At 36.2% G+C, this 24595-nt stretch overlaps 1 protein-coding gene across 3 annotated transcripts in view; it reads right to left on the bottom strand.

The window, feature by feature from the left end:
* KLHL1 (kelch like family member 1) overlaps nt 1–24595 on the bottom strand; it is a 235074-nt gene that overhangs the window by 42355 nt on the left and 168124 nt on the right. For all 3 annotated transcript variants that reach the window (XM_055802807.1, XM_055802808.1, XM_055802809.1), the window contains one exon: nt 3549–3773. In XM_055802807.1, the coding sequence (XP_055658782.1) occupies nt 3549–3773 (225 nt within the window). The remainder of the gene's footprint in view (nt 1–3548; nt 3774–24595) is intronic.

Here is a 24595-nt window from a genome sequence, read left to right as displayed (position 1 = left end):
CTGGGTAAGCAGTTCACTTTATTAAACTTTATGTAGCATATATTATTCTTAAAACTTGTAACATTTTTAACTGCATTTCTATTCTCTGTAAATTTTCATATGTATAGTCCTGTTAAAGAATCACAACAATAGTTTCGGAAATCTATATCTGATTTGTGTCAGTGTTTTGGTTTATCATTTTTGTCATTAGTGTTTAATGCAAATTTACATCCATATGAAATTAATTGTGCCTCATGATTTAGGAAATATTACTGTATTCAATTTTGTACTTGACGTGCAGAGGAGAAAATTTAAATGAATAGAAGCATCAACTTTAAATGTATTATTTCAAAAACAGTCCTCTATGAGAAGTAAAATTACTAAGAAATGAAGTATTTAATAAACATTCAAACCTCCTTAATATTATCAGTTTCAGCAATGTCTTAAGTACACAGATGCATTTGGAATTCAGCTATCAGTTAAACTTCTTCACACTTGGACATTTCATACTCTATAATTGGTGACAATGCAAGGAAAGGACCTACAGCTTTTCCACAGGCACACAGATTGGGAAATAAATGCATACTTCTAATGCAGGTAAACTGATTTCATTTACTTTGTGATGAAGTGGAAGGTAGTTTATAACTTGTAAGCTGTAAAATGCTACTAGTTCTGTATTATGGACTGAAATATATATAGCACTGAAAGTGCTATGAATCACAATGTCCACAGAAAAAAAAGATGCAATAAGTTTAGACTAATCAGATACGTGTGTGTGTGTGTGTATATGTACATACACACAGGTGCATCATAATATATATTAATTATATGGACATGTATACATATATATATACACACGTATCATGTATATTGGAATTGGTATACATATATATGTATTTAGGTACCATTATTATTTATGGATCAAAAAGAGGGTAATCATGTCCTTGATTCTGGCCAAAATAAATAGAAAGTCCTATCTTTTTTTTTTATTTGTTAGCTCTAATTTTACCTATTCCCTTTGTGAGGTAACTTACCAGCTTTTCGACCGATACTGCAGTTTCTCCACAATCTTTTCATCTGTTAACATTTCTCATTACTCTTTCATATTCCATACTGTTCTATAGCCTACTTGACAGGGATATTAGAATCACTGTTGAAATGCTAGTTTTGGATCCCACAGCCCACCCTTTCTTTTTTGCAGTTTAGCATCACTTATTCCAAGCACTACCCCTACCACAGCTTCCAGTCATCTTCCACTGACAGCGATGAGACTAACATACAACACCCTACGCTGTGTACTTTCACTACAAGACCTGTCAGTTCTCATTTTCTCATTTCTCATTCCTACATACATCCACTTCTACACACACAGTTCTACTGAAGATTAAATGAAGATGGAATAAAGCGAATTGTATTGCTCCATTGTGACTTTAGTTACAATGAATTACATCTGATTTTTTTTTGCTGATGTCAACAAAAAAAAATCACTCTAAAGGATGGGTGCATATTTCTATTCTTGTATACAAAATCCAATATGAACAGCTCTAGCATTATCACTACATGAATATAACATAACACATATTTTAGAAAACAAATGAAAAAAGATTTCTTACTGCAGATTAACTTCTTATTACAAAGGGCATTTACTCAAAACAATAACTTTATGGGATTCCTGGAAAAATACTCAAATATTTATAATTTAAAAAGCAATTTAATTCTATTAACTAAACTTCTCAGGGAATAATATATCATGACACTCAGGCAAATCCAAATAAAGAAAAAGACAACATCTCTATTGCTTCCCAAACAACTGCATTTAATCATTTTCATCATCACAAATAAAATCCCAGGCTACAATTCTTTCCTCATTTTACGCATTGTTTACAAAAAGCCCCAATTTCTGCAATATAAAAATTCAGAAGTGATTCCAAACAAAACCAAAAAACCCTCAAGTGGTCAAATTCTTTGTGTGTTCCCTTTTTTCTCCTATAGAAAATAAACCGTTTTTTTCTCCAGTCATAACATCAACATTCCTGAACAGCTTTACTTAAAGTATAAAGGTATTTTTAAAATCCATTGACCAAAAACATCTGTAGAATTATCAGCCCAAAATAATACATATTTTTTGAAGTGATCACAAAGGGGTTTCAAACATGGTTCCATACCTCTTATCAGTGGGAAAAATTTTCTCTCTATCAAGCATTCCCTAATGGTTTTTTAATACTTTCCTGTGTTATAGCTGAAGCTGTTGCATTTTTCCCATCCTTGGGAACACCATTGAAAGTAATAACAGATTCTGTAAAATTCTGGAACACTGGTAAAAAAAGAAATTGCATGTCTTTCTACAGCACTATAATTAAACTTCGGAAACAATTCTAAATCACAGACCTATTTAGTCTTACGATGCCATTTGACATAGATTCCCATCACTACTTTTTATTGCAGGACATGTTTAATAGCAAAAATGCATTATGCCAGCCACTGTACAAATGCATATTAGAAGTGTCAAATAGCAGGGGGGAAATAGAAAAGCATCTTCACTTTGTGAGATATTGACACAGTAGTACATTAAAGGACTTGCTGCTGATTGTAACTGAAGGGAATGGGCTTGATAACCTAGCATGTCTTTTCTGTTTTTATTTCTCACGATGTTGTAATGATTCTATCACACCAAGCAATTTTAGCAGAATAGATAATGAACAGTTCATTTTTATACACCTTATAAAAATTATATCCTGGTAGGTATGTCCTATAGATTCCAAACTCCTTTCCTTAAGCAAAAAAATCTCATCCCTCTATAATTCAAAATAAAAAAGGATATTTTTGAAATGTCAAAAACTATTTATGTAACTGAATAAATTTGAGGTTTTTTCTACGTATATATATGATACACATAATAGAATTACTACCTTTTTGTTCAAGAAAACACTATCTCTGTCTTTTGCTTAATTTAAAAAATAATAAAAATACCCTACCAAATGTATATTTTTTTAGTAGAGAACAAGAATACAATGTGGCTTGATTAATGCTGACAGTAGTATGGATAATACTGTTAAAAAAACAATCCAAAACAAAAAAGAATTTATCTGAAAAAGCTATGGGAAAATATGCTGTCAGTCATGACAAAACTATTGCCACAAGTACTTTTTAAAGTACATCAGCCCATCACTGACACAGTGTTTATAGCCTTCATTTTCTATCATACTGGATAAATGAAAACACATAATGCTTTGATTAAAAATAAATACCTTGATTGTTTGATAAATATTTTACTTTTCAAAATCAGTGCATACAAACCTGAATTTTATCAATAACTTACATAAGTTTCAGGATTTCTTTCCCAGTTCCTCTGCCTTTCATTTGTTGGTTTTTTTTGTCCTCCAGTATTATTTTGCTAAATTATGAAAATGTACTTTAACCTTTTATATATTCTTAGTGATCTAACAAGAACAGTGTAATCAGTTATTGCTACTGTTCAGAGTGCTATGATAGCTTAAAAGTACTGTTTTCCATTACAAATTACATATCCAAAAAATGTGGTATGTTTTTAAAACATTTTTTTTTCTTACCTAAGCCATGTCTATGTGTTGACATTGGTGGTAACACAGTCCATGCCTTGGTCTTTGGATTGTAACATTCAACAGTATTTAATGTCTTTAAACCATCCCGGCCTCCAATGACAAACAGCTTGTCATCGATGACAGCAACACCAAACTGAAGCCTCCTGCCGTTCATCACTCCAGCCTGTATCCATATATTCGTTCTGAGATCATACTTTTCAATAGTTGTAGCACCTGGTGAGACATAATAATAGAATAATACATACAAAATATGTACAAACATGGCATTGGCTTACTTTTATTTTTTCCTAGAAGTGTCAAAATTTTAATATTATTTTTCTGATTAGTTCCAACATCTTGACTTTTTTTTTTTTCTTTCTGTAGATAATGTAGTCTCTGCAGTGTGTGTATGTGTGTGTACACATATACATTACTTCTTTCCATCCCCATGGAAACTCAACACACACACACACCCCCCACCACCTAAATGGCCCCTATAAAATCAAAGTATTCCAAGTCTGAATAACAGTATGCTCTAACTTTACAATATCTTTTTACAGTTCAGTGGCACAACTAGCTAACATATATTGTTGCAGTGATTCCAATATTATATAAAGCATTAAAAAAGCCTGTGAAATATTTTCATCAAAGATTAGAAGTAGTATTTTAGTTTGAGTTCATATTTTCTTTCTTATTTTAGGTACTCGTATAGTTTTTTTCAGACATGTTTGTGCTGGAAGGACAGAATGTTGTACTTATAATCTCAGGCGAAATATTTAAAGAACATTTCCATATACCATCAAATTAATTTTCTTCTGAGCTTAGTAATTTGAATTACTTTCACAGATGAACTTAAAAGCTAAAAAGAACATTATGTATAAAATAACTTACCAGTTAATTATGAAAAAAGTCATTAAGAAGTCTCTGCTGTTAAAAATAAGTTGGATGTATTATACAAAGATGAGATATAAAATTAAGTGTTTATTAACAAAAACAGAGGGATAAAGGAAGTATAATTAATAACTAGATTCCAGAAAGTGAGAGTAATGCATACCATTAATTGTAACATGAATGTAGGAAAAGTAAACGTACAGCAAAAGCACAAATATTTAAATGACAGATGGATTTAAGCTGATCCTTAAGAGAAAGCATTGATAATTCATTTGAAATGTAACCCATGTTTTATTTTTGCATACACACAGTGCTTCATTTCCAGAATTTAAATATTCCTACAGAAAAGATCAACATAATTATTAAGCTTTACCAACTAACTATGTGGATTATAATAAAAGGTTAGAATTCCATGGGAAATAATTCCTTTAGGATTCATTCATTCTTTGTAACATAAAAGCAATGAACCAAGTGCAAACAAACATCATGAAAGCAATACTTCTGTTAATTGAACTAAAAAAGTTATAATTTAAATTCAATTTGTATCTAAGTGGAGCAGAGCAGCAATAATGTACAATTCAACTGGATGTGTTAAACCCCCTGCTATTTTCATGAAGGCATAAGATAGATGAAGCAATTTTTGTGTTCTTTTGAGAGAGAGATATTTATTTATTTTCTTGCCCCTAATTTAAAATTGAGAATTGTGTAAACGTATTAATCTTCAGGTTAGAAAGAAAAAAAATACAGATTATTTGATATTGTTGTTTGGTGGTGCTGCAGGGAGTATAATAATGATGCGTATTAATGAAGTTATAACTCTTGATTTTTTTACATCTGAAATCTATTAATGTTAAAATCTAGAACTGTAGCATGTGAGTTATATAATGCCGTCTACTTCAATGTTAAAAAGTACAGTTTACAAGCTTTGTCATTCCAATTTCAGAAAATCTTACTAACATAACAAATACAGTCTTTGAATTATACTCAACTATATATTTTCTAATATTGGTTAAGTCTAAGTTTGCCACAATGTTTTATTAATTTACATATTGAGCATCTAATCCAGCAGTTCCTGGAGTGCCTGAATTCTGTTTATCTGGTAAGGTGCCTTGCTAATCTATACTAATAATACCAGTAATACTAGTAATATTACTAACGATAGTAATAACAACAGCAACAATATGAATAATATTAATAATAATAATGTTTTTTTAAAAAAGTAGAAAAGGTACCAGTCCTATGAAATGGTCTTTAGTATTGAGAACATGAATATAATACATTCCAAACTGCAATGCAGGCAGAAACAGACCTCTTAAGTTACCATGGTTCTTGATGAAGAAGATATCACGGAATAAACCAAACATTATAGATATCTTGCCAATGGGCATAAAAGCATATTTTTAGTCTTTTTTGGCTGAATTCTATTTAATTCACACCAGTCAGTTCAGTTCCCAACCGTGGAATGCCCACAGACTTTCCATGGAGCTAAGATCACATGAACAAGAACATGGAAGTGACATCTTTTTAACTTTGATGACAGTCTTCCTACAGGAAGAGCTTTAGACTTAGATTTTTTATCAGAAATCACTAGTCACTATAGGGTTTTTTTAGTACATGCCATCACTGCATTCAGGCCAGCTGCATCACATCATACCAGTCTTGTATTCTCTAGACTTTTTTCAAAAAACACTGAGCCAAGTAAAGAATGTCATTCCTTGACTTTAGTGACTCTCAGCATGGACGATAAGCCTGCAACTTTTAAAGTGAGTAAAACTTAATGGACCATCTCAACCACCAGCTAAAGCTGTACACAACAAAGCCTAAACAGAAAACAGCTGTGTAGGAAACACCTATAGTATCTCCCCTGTTCCTACAGTAAATAGTGAAGCAGCTGTGACCTCTGTTTATAGCCCCAACCACAAAATGAAGTAACGTCACCTGTTCTGTTAACACATCAGTCCTGTCATGGAGAAGTCTTAGTATACAGCTGGATATAAGCTTGTCTAAACAAACAAACAAAAAAACAAATAATTTTTTAAAAATGGTGCCATGTCCTCACCATGAAGACAGTCAAGCAAACTGAGCATTTTCAAGAGGAAAATGGATATTGTCTGATCTCATAGCTTTGAGAAGAAGGTTGGACTTGCGATCTCCTGAGGTCACTTCCAACCGAATTATCCTATGAGTCTGTGATTGCACGATTTGGGATGGAGGCTGTGGCCATCAGTTTCTTTTCCTAGGCATGAATTACTTCTAACAAAGTAAAACCTCATATATGATACAATTTTATTTAAGATTGTGAAATTAAATACTGTGTGAATAAAGGACCATTGCAATCCTCTTCACCTTCCAGTATGTCATATATTTCTTTGAATTTCTTGTTATTTATTTGCTATTTACATAAAAAACTATCAATGAAAAAAATACATAGTCATGAAATAAAAGCTTAACATTTCCTTACAGACTGTCACTCTCAACATAACTACTTAAACAGAAGTCTTCTGTTTAACTTAAAGAGAGGAAAATTTACCCCACACATCAGACATTAATACTGTTTTAAATGTGCTTTTTCAAATTGGATGGGTTATAAGAACACACACAAAACAGTTAAGCATTAAGCCATTCATAATTAAAGTCATGGAATTACATTTGGTTTAACGACATATAGATCACTGTTTCTGGTTAGGTACTTGTCATGGGAAACAAAACACCAAAGAACTGTAATTAAAGAAAAAAAAACCAAAACCACCAAAAACAACAACAAAAAACCACCCTGTCTTGCCCTAGTGCTGTTCTGTTCTAAACTGTTTTGATTGCAATGGCTCTGCAAGATTAATATTTAAACTGGAAAAAAAAAATAATAAAAAGCTGGCAGAACCACTGAAAGTTATCAGCATAGCTTTTAGGATATCTTTAACTGGAGATTATTGAGAACAAACGCATTTCAACCATACTAAACTGAATCCTACAAAACAGGGGATCCAAACACATGACACGAGATTTCTCATCTAGCTCTAGAGCCCATGATTCCGTAAATTTACCCTAGATGGAGTCAATAAGAATTATACTAAGGTGGTTTGCATTTTAAGCCTACTTTTTTTTTTTTTTTTTAGTAATGTTTAGACTATTCTTTGTACCCATACAAATGGAGTTGTACTGGGAGAATTTAGATTGAAAAAAGAGAACAATCATCCACCTTTCCTAGGAATAAAACTGGGTTATTTTTTTTGACAAAGTAATAGATTCTTTAGTTCAACTGATTTGATTTTGAATGTAAAAGGATTTTCTGGACCTAGGAGAGGAGAAGAGGCAAAACCTTGATTATGTCAAACAGAATTTCACTAGATAAACCGGTTTAGCTACTTAAAATAGTGTTGGCTCCTCTGGATCTATAAACTTAGTAACACATTGAAATATTGATTTTTCATCCATCATGTATTTTATGATTTACGTATACTTCAGAAAGAAAGTATTACATTGTCAAATGCTGACATCACAGAAATGCTATGAATTAATTAACTTGCTCTGAAAATGAATAAAAGCAGAAGCTCTAAACTATCTTGGGGTGCATCACAGTATAACCAACAGGTCAAAGCAGGTGATTAACCTGCTTTATTCAGTGTTGGTGCAGCCTCACCTTCACTATTGTGTGCAGTTCTGGGACCCACAATTTAAGAAGGATGTTAAGGTACTCAAATGCATCCAGAGGAGAGCAACAAAACTGGTAAAAGGGCTGGAAGGACTGTCCTATAAGGAATGGTTAAGGACCTGGTGTTTGTCTGGTTTGGGGAAAAGAAGGGTGGAGAGCAACCTCATTGCTCTCTACAGCTTCCTGAGGAGGGGAAGTAAAGAAGGAGGTGCTGAGCTCTTCTCCCTGCTATCCAGTGATAGGACATGCGGGAATGGCTCGAAGCTGCACCAGGGGAGGTTTAGACTGGTCATTAGAAAGCATTTCCATCCCTGGAAGTGTTTAAGGCCAGGCTGGGTGTGGCTTTGAACAAACTGGTCTAGTGGAAGGTTGAAGCTAGATGATCTTTAAGGTCCCTTCCAACTCAAACTATTCCACGATTCTATGACTGAACACTGCCAAGTCCACCACTAAACCATGTCCCTAAGTGCCACATCTATACATCTTTTAAATATCTGCAGGAATGGGAACTCAACCACTTCCCTGGGCAGACTATTCCAATGCTTGACCACTCTTTCACTGAAGAAATTTTTCCCAACATCCAATGTAAACTTTGCCTCATGCAACTTAAGGGCACTTCCTCTTGTCCTATCACTTGTTACTCGAGAGAAGAGACCGAGACCCACCATGCTTCAGCCTCCTGTCAGGTATTTGTAGAGGGCAATAAAGTCTCCTCTGTGCCTCTTTTTCTCAAGTCTAAACAAGTTACCTCAACTGCTCCTCCTAAGACTTGTGCTCCAGACCCTTCACCAGCTTCGTTGCTATTCTTGGGACACACTCCAGCACCTCTACGTCCCTCCTGCAGTGAGGGGCCCAAAACTGAATGCAGTATTTGAGGTGTGGCCTCACCAGTGCCCTGTACAGAGGGATGATCGCTGCCCTAGTCCTGCTGGCCACACTGTTTCTGATACAAGCCAGGATGCTGTTGGCCTTGTTGGCCACCTGGGCACACTGCTGGCTCATGTTCAGTCAGCTGTCAACCAGCACCCCCAGGTCTTTTTCTGTCAGGCAGCTTTCCAGCCACTCTTCCGCAAGCCTATAGTATTGTATAGGTTTGTTGTGACCCAAGTGCAAGACCCAGCACTTCTCCTTGTTGACTCTCATAGAAGTGGCCTTGGCCCATCAGTCCAGCCTATCCAAACCCCTCTGCAGAGCCTTCCTACTCTCAAGCAGATCAACACTCTCACCCAACTTGGTATCATTTGCAACCTTACTGAAGGTGCACTCAATCCCCTTGTCCAGATCATCAACAAAGATATTAAAGAGAAACAGGCCAAATACCAAGCCCTGGGGAACACCACTTGTGGTGACCAGCCACCAACTGGATTTAACTCCATTCGCCAGCACTCTTTGGACCTGGACATCCAGCCACTTTTTACCCAGTGTACAGTATACCCATTCAAGCTGTGAGCAGCCAGTTTCTCCAGGAGAATGCTGTGGGAATCAGTGTCAAAGGCTTTACTAAAGTCCAGGTAGACAGCATCCACAGCCTTTCCCTCATCCACTGAGTCACCTTGTCACAGAAGGAGATCAGGTTAGTCAAGCAGGACCTGCTTTTCATAAAGCCATGCTGGCTGGGCATGATCTCCTAGTTGTCCTGTATATGCAATGTGATGGCACTCAAGCTGATCTGCTCATGGAGATGAGCCTTCCCTGGTACCAAGGTCAGAGTGACAGGCCTGTAGTTCCCTGGATACTCCTTCTGGCCCTTCTTGTAGATGGGCATCACATTTACTAAGTTCCAGACAACTGGGACCTCCTCAGTTAGCCAAGACTGCTGATGAATGAATAAGATTGGCTTGGTGAGCTCCTCCACCAGCTCCCTCAGTACTCTTGGGTGATTCCCATCCAGCCCCATAGATTTGTGTATGTCTAAGTGGTGTAGCAGGTCACTGACCATTTTTCCTTGGATTATGGGGGCTTCATTCATTCTGCTCCCCATCTCTGTCTTCCAGCTCAGGGGCCTGGTTACCTGGAGAACAACCTTTCTAACTATTATAGACTGAGGCAAAGAAGTCATTAAGGATCTCAGCCTCTTCCTTATCCTTTGTCACTATGTTTCTCCCCACATTCAATAAAGGATGGAGATTCTCCTTAGCTACCCTTTTGTTACTAATATATTAATAGAAATACTTGTTATTGCCTTCCATGGCATTAGGCAGATTAAGTTCTAGTTGGGCTCTGGCCCTTCTAATTTTCTCCCTGCAACATTCTTATAGTTCTGAGTTACTTTTCCCTTCTAAAGGTCATAAACCCTCCTTTTTTTTTCCTGCCATAGCTCTGTGTTCAGCCAGGCCAGTCTTCTTCCCTGCCAGCTCATCTTTTGGCACATGGGGACAGCCTGATCCTGCACCTTTAAGATTTCCTTCTTGAAGAATGTCCAGCCTTCCTGGGCTCCTTTGGCCTTCAGGACTTTCATTCCATATCCTCTCTTGTGGCTGTTCCTAGACTTTACAATATGGAGGACTAAGCTCCCTATAATGGAGAAACCTCTCCAAAGTTTATTTTACTTTGTGGAAAGTGATTATCTTTTAGAAACAAGGCTTGCAGAAAAGGATGAAGCTGATCAGGTGTCAAAAAATACATGCAATAGGAATTTGACAAGTAAGCGGTGCTTGACCAGCAAAACCCCAGAGAAACTGCAGTGGGAGTGAAAGGGTATGTCAGCAAACATTTTTTGATTTCACAATACCCAGCACTCTGGCAGTCTTTTGGATACTGAACTCAATTTTGTATCTTCTTCTGCATGCCAGTCTCAGCAGTTTGGACCCACACCACATGGTCCCCTGGAAGGTAGCAAATAAGAGGCATGATTTGTGTAGAGATGGCTGGAGTTTTATGCAGAGGTTGTTGTCCTTTTTTCAAAATATACATATAAAAATATTCACTGCATTTTGGTTCCTGACACAGGCGTGCCTGACTGCAGAGGATACCTTAAGATGCAAAAAGGCTCCAGGAGCTCACTGCCAGATTCACTCTCTAAGCAGGTTATACATTAGGCTGGTTCAGTGAGAAAAGCTGTGGGGCTTGCTGTAGTGCACTGTGACAGTCAGAGCTCTTCCAGAGGCTTGTACTTCAGGGACCTCTTGAAAATCCTTTTACAGAGGTTTTTGCCTCATTGCAGTAGAAGACCACACTTCTCTTTAGAATAGGTTATTCTCATTGTCATCTTGTTCTCGTATTAGCTGGCCTTTTTGTTAACAAAGATGTTAGGCAACTGCCAGGCAGCAGCATTCATTTTCTGCATAAACCTGAACTCTGTCCTGAAAATCTTCTTCCTGATGCTGATTAACCAGACTGTTTCTTTGGTCATATCCATATTGATAAATCTCTCAGCTCTCTTGATTTCCGGTCCCCTACTTGGACAGTAACTGGATAAGCACCAGGATTCTTCCTTATCTGCAATCATTTCTACAAACCTTTCTTTCTAAAGGGAATAAATCTAGGTTACAGACTGGAATAAATCCATTAGATTGTCCAGCTAAACCTCTAATACCAGCTCGATTGGACTGTGGCCACAGCACCCAACAGCTGCTGTAAAGACAGCCCTCTTGTGCCCAGCAAGACCCTGCAGCAGTCCTGCCATATTGTCAGAAAAAGATTTCAAAGAAATGAGAACTGCTTTGTTAATTGCAGCACGCACTCCACTGTGGCAGGACACTGGACATTTGTCATGGTAGAGCCTGAGAGTAAACCAGCAATGGTGAGGTGAAATGCAATATCAAAATAGAGGTATACAATTTCAGTCCATCACTGACAGCATCACAACATTTTCTTATCAGGTGTAGACGTGCAGGCAGGTGAGAACCTGAACTGAATGCAAGCATGAGTTCAAGTTAATATTCTACATATATACATATGTTTATATATAATGCATACATTTTATACTGAGATACATGCATATATTTTTAAATATACATGTCAATTTTGAATCTGTAAATAAAATGGGGAAAGGAGAATAGAGTATTTGTCTATCTTGTAAGTCTCTATTTTTGAGGTAAAGAAATTAAAATACTATAATAACAGGAGTATAAGAGTTCCTTAAAAAGTATGTAATAAGAGCAATTCCTGATCACAATTTTTTCTTTCAATATTGACAGAGGGTGTTGGTTTCTAGCCCCTGAGACAGTGGAATGACTAGAGCTATCAAAACAAGATGAATAGACAGAGAAGGAACAACTCAACAATCCAACCTACTCTCAAAACACAGCAGAAAACTGCAAAAGCTCACTGCACAAAGCTCTAGGAAAGTATGCTAGTCGTAAATACATCCTTAAAACATAAAATAAAATGCCAAGTTATAGCCTTTGTCATCATGCATGAAAGTGTGTAACTTGTTTCCCTAAAAAAATTGGGATAATAAGAAACTAATGGATGTTTATAAAAGACTGTTTTTTCACTTAAAAGAGTAGTGGGGCAGTAACCACAGATTGCAAGCATACTTATGTGAGTAAAAACGATGTAAAAACTTCAGACAAATATGAAATATGGCAGGTATTGCATCATTTTACTGTGAGAGATATTTTTCCAAATATATTCTCAACAAGAGACACCCGTTGACTTTAGGCAGTCAGTGGTATTATAAGTATCTTGGGGATTAAGCAGGTCAGAGTGATTATGATGGACACCTGTCTTTACAGCAAGTAATCAGTAAGTCATTAAGAGTAAATTATGAGTCACATTAAACTTAACCTTTGTATGTACTTCTATTTTTTATTGACGTTCCATCTCTCTACTTCTCAGCAGAAGTTGATGTAATTTTAGTCCATAACACATCTTTAAATATGTTGCTTTCTTTTTTTGTTTTAGCAGAAATCTTGCCTTTTTCATGCTTTTCATGAAAACATTCATTTCTGTTGTCATATCAACTTCCATACTTGTTCTCTACAAACTGTTAAAACATTTACATGACTGTAAAAAGAAGAAATATGCAAGTCCCTTATTAAACTAGTATGATATCAGAAAAAAAAACCAGGAAACCGGAAACGTGATTGAAACAGAGAGACCGTATATGCTCCAACTTGTCTACAGGTTGTAAAGGGTGTATAACTGTCTAGCAAACTTTATAACAGTTTTTTTTTTTCTCTGTAGGCTTTTCACAGTAACATAGATACTGACATATATATATATACACACATATAAAACCTTATAGGAGTCTTCTCATGGTACAGCTAAATAACAGGCACGTGTAACAGTGATCTTTCTGTCGGAGACCCCGTGGTGTTAGATTAAACCTCCGTTTCACAGGTTCAAGAAGTAACGATTTTATCAGATGCCACAGAAAACTGTCAGAAGTATAGGGAAAAAATGAACAGAAAGGAGAAGAAACATAAATAAATAAATTCAACACTACATGTAAAGAAAAGAGTGATGCTAAACTGTGTTGAAGCTGTAGGAAACTGAAATCATCAATGAAAAGCTTATTGTTGAATTTACTGTTAACGTTGATGTGACTTTATTGTGTTAATAACAATGTGGTGGTGCACTTAAAACTGCAAATAGTTGTAAATTTATTACTTTTGATTTAAATAAATGAAAACAAATAAATGCAGTATTTAAACAGGCTCTATATTTCAGGGCCAGAAAAATATACATTATTAATCATGTTTAATGTGGTAGTATGTATAGAAGCACTCACAAATATGTCCTGTTGTGCTAGGCACTGCAAAAATCAATTGAAAAATCAACTCTCTCTATATATATTACAGACTGAAAACCAGACACAGGCAGAAGTAGTAAGGCATACAAAAATAAATAATGTCATAGCTGGAAATATTGGTTAATTCTATGGCCATATGTTTATTTGCTAGATTTAACTAGGTAGAGGTAAATAAATGGGGGGGGGGGGGGGGGGAAATGAAAGGAAAAGGATAAAAGCAGATAGTAACATGAAGGTGAGATGATGTGATGTTTCCACAAACAGACAAATATTTTTGCAGTGCAGGAATATGCAGGCACATACAGATAGGTAGAAGGTTAATTTAAACAGTACAAATAGAGTAGTGATACTCCACTACAGCCACAGTGCTATAATATTCTCATAACAGACACAGTTTCTTCCTTTGTTCAATTTCCTGGTTGTTTTCGATAGCTAGGATGCATTCAGTTCATCCTATCAGGAGCGGGGAAGGATACACCTTCAAACATGAAAATGTAGGTATCTGCAGTTTGGTTTGTTTGTGTTGCCAATAGATTCTGCGCAGCTGCAGATGTCTAGCAAATGTCGGTCTTACGAGACCAACTGTACTATCTCCATCCATATTGACTATAGTGAGCATTAAGTGTATAGTTTAGCTGTACAGAACTATAGTGTAAACACTAAAATTTAGGTGAACCACATTCTAGTTCTAGTGTCTGTTGTTAGTACCTTCCTACATTAGAATGAAAGGGGAAAGACCACACAGGTTTTGATGATGCAGGCTGTGGCAGTTAAAGACAAGGAAATAGACCCTTGGCAATTATTTCTATTGCATTTGTTTGTTTTTTTATGAGAATTTAGATAAAACACCACTGACATTTTAAAATAACTTCAATTAATAGATAATTTCAAAACAAAAGTTTTAGGAGGCAACAACTATTTTCAGGCTTCATTTTTCAAGCATAACCTGGTTCACATACATAACATACTTCATTAACTGTAGTCCAAATGTTTTTGTTTTTCTAGAGTTCTGGTGTGAAGAATTAAATGTTCACAAATTCTAATTATTAGATAACATTTTTATGTAGTACCACCGCTGCATGTTTCCTAAAGTAACCAAGTTAACATTTTTTTCAGCATTTGTAACTCATTATAGTTTTATTACTACTTCTTGCAGATTTTAATTTTCTTGTTCGAAACAGATACAGTGACAATAAAATGCTTTTTTGTCAAGCCCCTTAACTGCCTGCTATTGTACCCTGTTCCCTTTCCTGTGCTACTATAGTTGAGAACTTTGAAGATGTATCTTCAAAACACATAATTTTTAAGGAGGGATACTTACTCAGTTCAGAGAACTGAAATGTTCCAGGATACTTACTCAATTTAGGGAACTGAAATGTTCCAAACTACTTTGTATAGATGGATTGTAGCATTCTCTCAACATTCATTCACCAAGCTATCCAGGAGCCGAGGGGCTGTTCATTCCAAGTACTTCACTGAGCATTTGGAAGGTGCTTTATAAAGGACTCGAAGATAAAATTTCTGTCCTGAAAAGCTGTTACTCTTGAAAGAGTAACCCTGCCCTCTGAGTGGTGACTAAAATAACTCCTTAATTGTAAACCAAGTATAGAATTTGCAAAGTGTGACTCATAACATTTTAAAATAAAATTAAAACTTTGTTAATATTTCATAGTTCTTTTACTTTCAACTCATTGATGGTTCTACTCCTGCTGTTAAGTAATTATAACCTTGAATTTAATATTGGTTCAAATATTACTTAATATGATTCTCCAATAAAATTATCACGGCTTGCATATAGAGATTTTTCATAAGTTACTGACCCACAGCTGTATGGTAGTTTTTAAATTATGCAAATCCCTGTGATTTGGACAATTACTGGCCCCAAACCGACATATCCATACAGTATACATGGCTACATCACCACTTTTCCCATCTGTTTTTTTACATGCTCTGCCCTATGTATTTTGCCGTTTCATAGAAGGCTCCTTTTACAGCATCCTTTGCAATTTCCCCAAACTCCTGGGAGTGAGGGTGGGGGTGGGGGGGATGGGGGAGGGACTTTGCAGATAATTATTTCTTCTCTGAAGGCCACTATCTACACCCTTTAAAATAACAGCACCACTTCACACTACTCATACATTACTTGTAATATTTTAGAATAATTTGGAGGGAAAAATAGAAGTCAGAAGAGAGAAACATGCAAAGAAATGGAGCCAAGGATGTAACTGAGGGTCAAAAGATGTGGGATAACACATAGGAGATTAAGAGACAGAGGGTTGAGAGGAAAGATTGTAGGTAGTCCATGAAGAAAACATTACATTTTAAAGTGATGTCTAAGATTGACAAAATTTAAAGAGATAATAAGGAATTTTGTGCTGACATAAAACCAGGATGTTGCAGGGAATAGAGTAAGACAATCAACTGTGTTCTTAGCCTTATCCTAACTTGTCTTTCTCTTGTCTGCTCCTGAATCGGAAAGTTTGAATCCCATCATGTCTGTGAAGAGTTGACCTTACAGGACCTATTCTAGAAACTTCACTTTTATATCTTTTATTTGTTTCTTTATTATACAAAGGAATTTAAGATCTTCTGGAGCAGGAGTTTGAGGAGAATGTTTATCCTAAAGTTCCTATATGAATGCTTTTTACAGTCTTTTCTGCAGAAGAGCTGTGTGTTTTCTTGTTTTCTTTTCAGTTTTAGCAGTCAGGAAAAGAAGGTGAGGGATAGGAATCATGAGCAAAATCCAGAAGTTGCATAGTGCATATGACTTAGGACACCTCTGACTTCTGCATTTCCCTTTTGATTAGCTGTAGACAACATCTTGATAGATGCACTTAAGTTCACAGTTCCCATCCACTGAGCTTACTCTCCTGTGTCTTGTAAATCAAAGCAAAGCACTTCACATAGGAATCCATTCTAGGAAGTAGCCACTTAATGATAAATTATATCCACACTTAATATTTTGGTACCTAAATCCAATATGGGGATTTTTTTTTTCTCCTCTCTGTGCTTGAGTTTCCCTATAAATAAAAAGAGATAACAATGTTTTCATACCAAAAAAGGCAAAGATGTTAAAGACTGAGTATCTTGGGAGCATTGTGATAGGTAATGTATTACTACCTTTTACAACATAAATTATTTGTTTAAAGCTGTGTACTTGACCTGTACATAAGTCCTGGACTTTGGGCTGGTAAAACTACTGCATTGTCCTTGTGTCTACATCCAGCCAGTTTTCAGTTGGGAGCAAAGAGTAACTAGATGAACAGAATGCATCTATACTGCCAAACAGCATGGCCTCTAGCTCACTCCCTGGTCCTGAAAGCTTATATTTCATTCATCTGTTCTTTACTATGTTCTGGTGGGAGCAGTGACACAAAAAAAGGAAGGAAAACCTGGGTGCAACATTCACTTCTCATTGGTAGACCGGATAAGAATGCAGCATGTTTGATTCGTTCCATCCTGCACTAACTTTGAAAGGCATCTTAGCAGTCTTTCTAAGCTCAAGAACTACACAATATTAAGCATCCAAACCCTGATATAAACCCACCATTCTAGTTGTCTGTGACACAGGCCTCACATTATTTCATTAACTCTGAACAAGTGCATGCATAAACAATAATTACATTGCAGGACCACGAGTCACTCTTTGCCACCTGATCTGGAGGGACTATAGAGTATCCCCTGGACATATGCATCTAGTAGAAAGAGGGAAGGGTCTCTCTCCCCATTCACGTTCACTGCTTCTAAGGTGAGATTCATATCTTGAGTCAAACAACATATTTTAAACCTTGCTTCAATTAGGAGTTGGCTCTAGTAATGGCAGTCAGCAAAGCCAACTCCTAACTGAAGCATTCTGCAAACTGCAGACTCAAAAAAATTAGCAATGTTGGTTAGTACTGCCTACCCCTGTCTACACAGGCTGTGACAGGATGTCTTACCAATGTTAGACATCTGTAGACAACTACTTCTTTCTGATCCCCATGGAAAAGCCAAAGTAATTCTGATTAAATGTTTCAGAAAACTGGAAAATCCAATTTCCTAAGAATAGCAGTATGGAAAGAAGCATCTGGGAAGACATTGTGGTATATTTTCTTCCAAAAATGTGAAGATATGAATAAACTAAACAAAGCAAAAAATCAATATTTATTTTTGGCTGCAGCACATGTGCTGATTATGCAGAGAGAGACGTATTTTCCTATAAAACAAAACAGATGTATAACACAGTGGTTTAATTTATAAATGTAATTTAGAAATTAAAATACTGCTACATATATAAAATTACATGAAATTACATTAAAAATGTATTCTATTATAGTTGATTTCACTTGTGTATCACTCCAGTGGTTTTTTAGTCATCTAATGGTAAAAAGGAAAAACATGACATTAGACTGCTTTTAAGATATTGGATATGAAAGATTAAAGAAAAGCAAGTACATGGAATATTGAGGCTTTTATAATAAACATACTACACACTCAATCAATTAATATACACATACACATGCACAAACACCTGTTTCTCAGAGGTATAGATCTCTAAAAAATCCTGAGGTATTTCAGTGAGTAATACTGAAGTACTGGAAAGTATGAAAAAAAACCAGAGAGGTGAAACAGAATCCATTTAATAGCTATTTGCATAATAAACAACAGTGTGTGGCAAATGTAAAACCTATACCATGACTGTGGCAGCACAAACCACTTCTGATAAGTTAAGTATTTTTCTTGATGTCCCGGATATATTTCAATCTTTTTTTTTTTTTTTTTTTAAGTTATATTCTACTTAAGGTCCAACTGAGTATTGGATGAGATTAGCTCTGTGTATTGTGCACACTTTCAAGGGCATTATAAGCCCTGATTAATAAAGGTTTATGAAGTAATGACAGATCTACAGAGAAAAAATGTTTTAAATGAAAGTACTGTAAATGATCAGGGTAGTTTTTCATGATGGTCCAACTGCTGCTGACAGCTCCTCTGTGTACACAGCATGGGTGTATGTGATTCTACCATTTAATGTTTCTGATGAAATAATACAAGTACTAGATCTCATTATTTTACCTTCATCTAAAAGTCAGTACAGCATCGCACAATACAAATCTCTATTTTTTTTGTTTTCATTATCATTTGTAAGCTTGTGAAATTGTGAAATTTTTTGGTGAAACCTTTTCAAGTGAAACCTTTTCAAGTGAAACCTTTTTAAGTGATCTTTTAATTATCTTCCTATTACACTTCCTCTTTTTCTGAAGCCAGGCATATTACATTTCCTTGATAATGACTGTAAATCAAGAATTTTTTATAAAGCCAATTGTCATTCTCATATTTTTTACATAATTGATGATTGAAGACAAATAGCAAGGTCATTGCATGAAAAAGAAGAAATTTATTGCAATATTGTTTGTAACACAATGTTTTAAGTCAAATGAAGAAATATTTAGAGCCTGTCTTTCAAAGATGTTATCAAGTATTTTTGAACAACCTGATGTAGGCTGCATGAAATCAGATAAACTTCAAGAAGACTGTCTGAGACTACGAGAGCAATGTATTCACTTCAGCTATGTATAACTGCAGAAATTTTGGTATACACAAAGTGAAAATTACTTCAGAAGCAGGTACAAATACCTAACATCTCCCCTTGCCCCAGACCCCACCTTCGATTCAAGGCAGACATTTCCACCATAAAGGTACGTTTTTTCCTCATAGCTAGAATGATTCAGTATTTAAACCCATGAAGTACGGCAGGAGTTCTAAATTTATAATCACAAAATTTCTATTTCTTTTTTCCCTGTGAGACTTTCTGCTGATTTTTCTATTACTAAAGCTGTTGCTGACGTGTACTCTGACGATTTTGTTCAAGATTTAAAGATGCTGCTGTGAGTAGGTGCAAAATTATGACCTTGATCTAGTGATCTCCAACATTACATTTTGAACTGAAAAGGCAGTTACTCAAGTGGAACAAATGTAAATAGGTTACAGACACAGATATCGAGGAGAATCTCTTGGTAAAGAAAGAAGTATACAGAAAACAGGGCAGCAGTTCACCACTCTAGTTAGACTGTAAGAAGTTCCTTTAAGCACTCCAAAAATCTGTATCTTGTACACAAAAATATCTTACATTTTTGAGTAAAAAAAATATTTAAAATTAAAATGTTATAAGGATTTGCCATAAAGTAACATGAATAAATGTCAGAACACTTTCAGGAATGTTCAGTTATTCAATATGATCAGAATTTTCTAAAACTAATACCAGCTTTTTCCACTAACGTTTATATTTTAAAGAGATCAAAAATGACAGCTTTTTGACAGTCATTTTAGGTAAAGCCTTTAGTGTTGGGTGTTTTGTTTTGTAATACAGTATTATGTTTTACAATATAAAACATTCATGGTTTATTTTATGTTTTTATCTGGTCTAAAACTTACAAAAGCCCCTTGTATTAATGACTTATATCATGCAGTATACTAGTCTACCTTTGCTCATCAGCAAAACACATGCCTCTTTTAAAAGCAGTCCTGCTCCCACTGGAACTTATGCAAATAAGGTGTTAAAAGTAAAAATAAAAGTTCTACATGTGGACAGCAGCAAATGCTGGGACAGCTGCATGTCCTGTAGGAGGGGGATGCAGCCAGTGGAGCACCCACTGCTGGGGGTGGTGGTGGTGACCTGCACCAGCTGTGAGAAAGGGAGTGCATGTATCTGTTTTTGTGCATGTGTATGTGTATACATGTGTGTACGTGTGTGTCCATGACTAGAACCTTCAGGGATTTGCTCAAGAAGGTGTTCAGACATTTGAAGAAATTAATTCGTATTTTGTAAGTGTTTCGTATTGCAGTTTATCTACTGCATGACTGATATTGATCCTTAACACATAGTTCATCTAATTGCATGTTAATTATGTATCATAAGAAATAAATAAGGTCTTTTGATCATGATTTCATTTAAATGATGTGAATTGAGCAGTGTGGCACTGCAACATCACCAATTTCCCATTACCTCCAGCCTTCTTTTATTATTTATCATTATAGCTGTACAGATGCTCATCCACACTGCTTAGCTGTTGGCTCAGTTCCTGGGAGATTCTGTTTTACTGCAATTACTTCCCTCTAAGGTAAATGTGTTGTAAATAGTGCTATCCCTGACTCGCATGGATAGGAGCCAGCTAATACCCAGTACCCAATGGGCTCTATATGGTGCCTTCTGTAGTCCAAAGAGATAAATATGTTGTTCATTTGATTTTCCAGTTGAGAGTGTTGAAAATAAGATGAGAGCTGTACTGAAGCATACTTGGATGTTCTTATGCCTGAGACTACAGCCTTTTGGAGCATTTCCTAGAATTTGGCATGAAGATTTATGAGACGCAAAATAGAGCTGGGGGACTGCACAGGACAGGAGGTACCAACATTTTTGAAGTCTTATCCACACTGGCTGTTGGGGGTGGTTTCAGCAGTGAATTGCCTCCAGAACAACATCCAGGATTTGTGCTGGATGAAATGATTTGCCTTACTCCAAAGCCAATCCCAGTAGTAACAACCATTAATAAAACTTGGGTGACCAGAGAACACTGGTTAGTGTATGGGAAAAGCTACGGTTTCTCTAAATTTAGAGAAAATCAGAGGTTCTCTAAATTGCCCAAATGCCTGTATGTCTCTTCTCTAGATCATATACAAGGTTTCCTTTTTTTTTTTTTTTTTTTTTTCCTCTGTGTACTTTACTCAGACATAAAATTTCTGCACTGGTAATGTCAGAAAATATAGTAAGCAGCAAGGAAGTAATGAGGATGGACACAGAGGTGTTCTTGGGAGAATAATCCTTCAAATATACCTATGAAGGCAGCCACCCCTTGTGCTGTCTGCTTGACCCCATAGGTTGTACCAACAGGCGTTAATAAGAACCAGAGGAACAGATGGGCAAGGTGGGGAGTTTGTGGGGTGACGACATTTTTCTTCTGCATGATAACTGGCTTTTCCCTAATATTTGAAGCTGTGGAGGCTTCAGAACAGATCACTTCAGGTTCTTTTTTTTTTTAAACCAGAACTTAATGAGCAATTTTAGAAGTTAACTACACTGAAAAATGCCAGAAACTAAATGATGCAAGATTAGTACTGAAAAACTACCAGATGGTGTTACAATCTGGATTTTTTTCTACTTAGAAATGCACAGGTAAATCACAGTACTGTAACTGTAAATTGGCCTGTGAGTCTAAATGTTCTGAAACACACTGAATTCACAGGAGTGAAAAGAAGCAAGTAATAACGTTAACACTTGTAAGAACTGGCTGAGAAGAGAATTTTAGTGTGATTTATGCATGTAATTATCTCATTAGTCATTAGCCAGTGTATTTCATATTCCTCTGGTGAAGTAATTAGCCAAGCTCCACCTTTACTCTGCAATTACACTATCATGTTACAGAATCACAGAACAGTTGAGGTTGGGAAGGACCTCTGGAGGTCATCTGGTTCAACACCCCTGCTCAGACAGGGACACCTACAGCCACTTGCCCAGGATCTTGTCTATACAATTTTTAATATCTTAAACCTTAATATCTGGGCATGCTCACAGGCTCAGACACCCTGACAGTACAAGAGTGTTTCTTGATGTTCATAGGGAAATCCTTGTCTTTCAGTTTGTGCCCATTGCTTCTGGGCCTGTCACTGGGCATCTCTGAGAACTTTTTTCTGTCCTCTATGCACCTTCCCTTCAAGTATTTATAAATATTGATGAGATCCCCTCCAGAGCCTTCTCTTCTCTGGGCCAAACAGTCACAGCTCCATTAACCTCGTAGAGTTATAAGTTAACATGGTAGAGATGCTTCAGTCCCTTCATCACCTTTGTGGCTCTTTATTGGAGTCTCTGGTAGCTCCCTCTCTATCTTATACTGGGGAGCCTGGAACTGCACACAGCACTCCAGGTGTGTCTTTACCGATGCTGAACAGAGGGGAAGGATCACCTCCCTCGACCTGCTGGCAATACTCTGTAGTGAGTATTGAGGCAAACCTTTCCCAGTGCCTTCAAGAAAAACAAAAATCAAATGAAGACAGGGAAGAATAATTCCCTCACATCTCCCCCTCTGTAGGCAGCAGAAATGCATCAGGTAAGGTCTGCCATGTAGCAGACAGTGGGGCGGAGAGCATGGCTGCTCTGTACGGCTTCCTCTGTTCCTAGGCCTGTTATGAGGGATCACATCTGCATGTATAATTTTGGCATATCCATATATCTGAATAATTGTTACGCAGATCTTTGGTGCAGGAGGAAAAAGGACCCTAGGTCCTTTCCACCAAGCTGCTTTCCCGCTGGGTGCCCCTCAGCATATACTGGGGTTGTTCCTCCAGATGAAGTGCAGGACTTTATACTTCCTGGTGTTGAACTTCATGAGGTTACTTAACGTTATCTAATTAATTATGATTTTGCTCCCCAGAATGTTGTGTTGCCAGCTAAATATAACATATACATATTTCTTCAGAATGGAAACAGTTCATTTCACTTTCAGTTTATTATTGTGTGAATGAAACTAAAAATCAAACTCTCTGCAGTTTATCAAACATTTATCCAATGATGAACTCTTGGAATATATTAGAATGACTGAAAATATGAATTTCTGCAATAGATAAACTAATGCTCCTAAAATCAGTTGTCTTGTTTTCTGTTTTATAAAGTAGTGGATTTAAATTTTTTTTTTTCAAACAGCTAACTTTTGCCTGTTCCATTTAAGCAATCTAAAATGAAAATTAAGTTCTGATAAACATTGCCAAAACAGATACTGAAAAATTCAGTTATTCATTCTTCACTGTGTCTTATTTTGGTATTCTAATCTCGAGAAAACCCACTATGATAACCTCATTACTAGGCTAGGTTAATGACTCTGATGAGAGATACTTCTTTTTGCTGATAATGCTGTTTATATATTGCATTATTCTTTTTCTGTTGAATCTTCTAAAAAGAATGAAAAAAGGATAACAGAGATGGTCATTGGTACACAGTGTTGACCTAATAAAGCTAATGTAGTACTACTTGTTTATCAGTGCATTTTACAATTAAGGTAAATTATGCTATAATTTTTTCCCACTGCTACCTAAAGAATGACTGGGAACACACTGGATTTCTGTTTTTTATGTTTTTACATTTATGTTCAAAGTGTTTTAAAACATGTTTTTGTGTTAAAAAACCAATCAAACAAACAACCTAAATGTGTTAATATTTTGGAAAAAAATGGACTCCCAAAAGTATAAGAATATTAACATGTATTACATGTAACTGAGTAAACATCCCATTAAAATCATCTATCCCAGTAAATCACTCATGATATTTGAAAACACTGGAATTGTGTAGCTGAGACAGAACTGCTACTTAAATAGAGCAGGCAAGATTTCAGAGGACAGCTGCAGATATCTGAATAAAAGTGGTAGGCAGACAGCTGCTTGGAATGTCAGAGGCATTGAGGTATTTTAAGGCTATGACTAAATGATTCTTTAACTTAACAAATGTCCTTATGGAAAACATACAGGTGAAAACGAACTAGCACTAAAGGCAGAAGAAACTCATACAGAGGACTGGTGGGGACAGGTATATGATATCATCAATAAAAAGAGCAGGATTACAAAAGGGACATTCCATTTCTCACTTCTCAGTTCATCTTTTGTGAACACTTAGTTATTTCACAAGTAATAACAGCATGTTTCTGTTGCTGCTTCATGCGGGCTGCTCCTGGAGTCAGACCAGAGCTCTGTATGTCCCTGGTCTGTGGTGTCAGCTACTGGAACCAGTGGGGTCTTCAACCTTCAGCTACTGCATCCTGAAAAACCAGCTACTGGGGGGGACCAGGACAAGTGAGG

The sequence above is a fragment of the Falco peregrinus genome, chromosome 4 (assembly GCF_023634155.1).
Source record: "Falco peregrinus isolate bFalPer1 chromosome 4, bFalPer1.pri, whole genome shotgun sequence".
In the NCBI taxonomy this organism is placed as follows: Eukaryota; Metazoa; Chordata; class Aves; order Falconiformes; family Falconidae; genus Falco; species Falco peregrinus.
The sequence above is the reverse complement of the archived record's forward strand: the minus strand, read 5'-3'. Positions and strand labels throughout refer to the sequence as shown.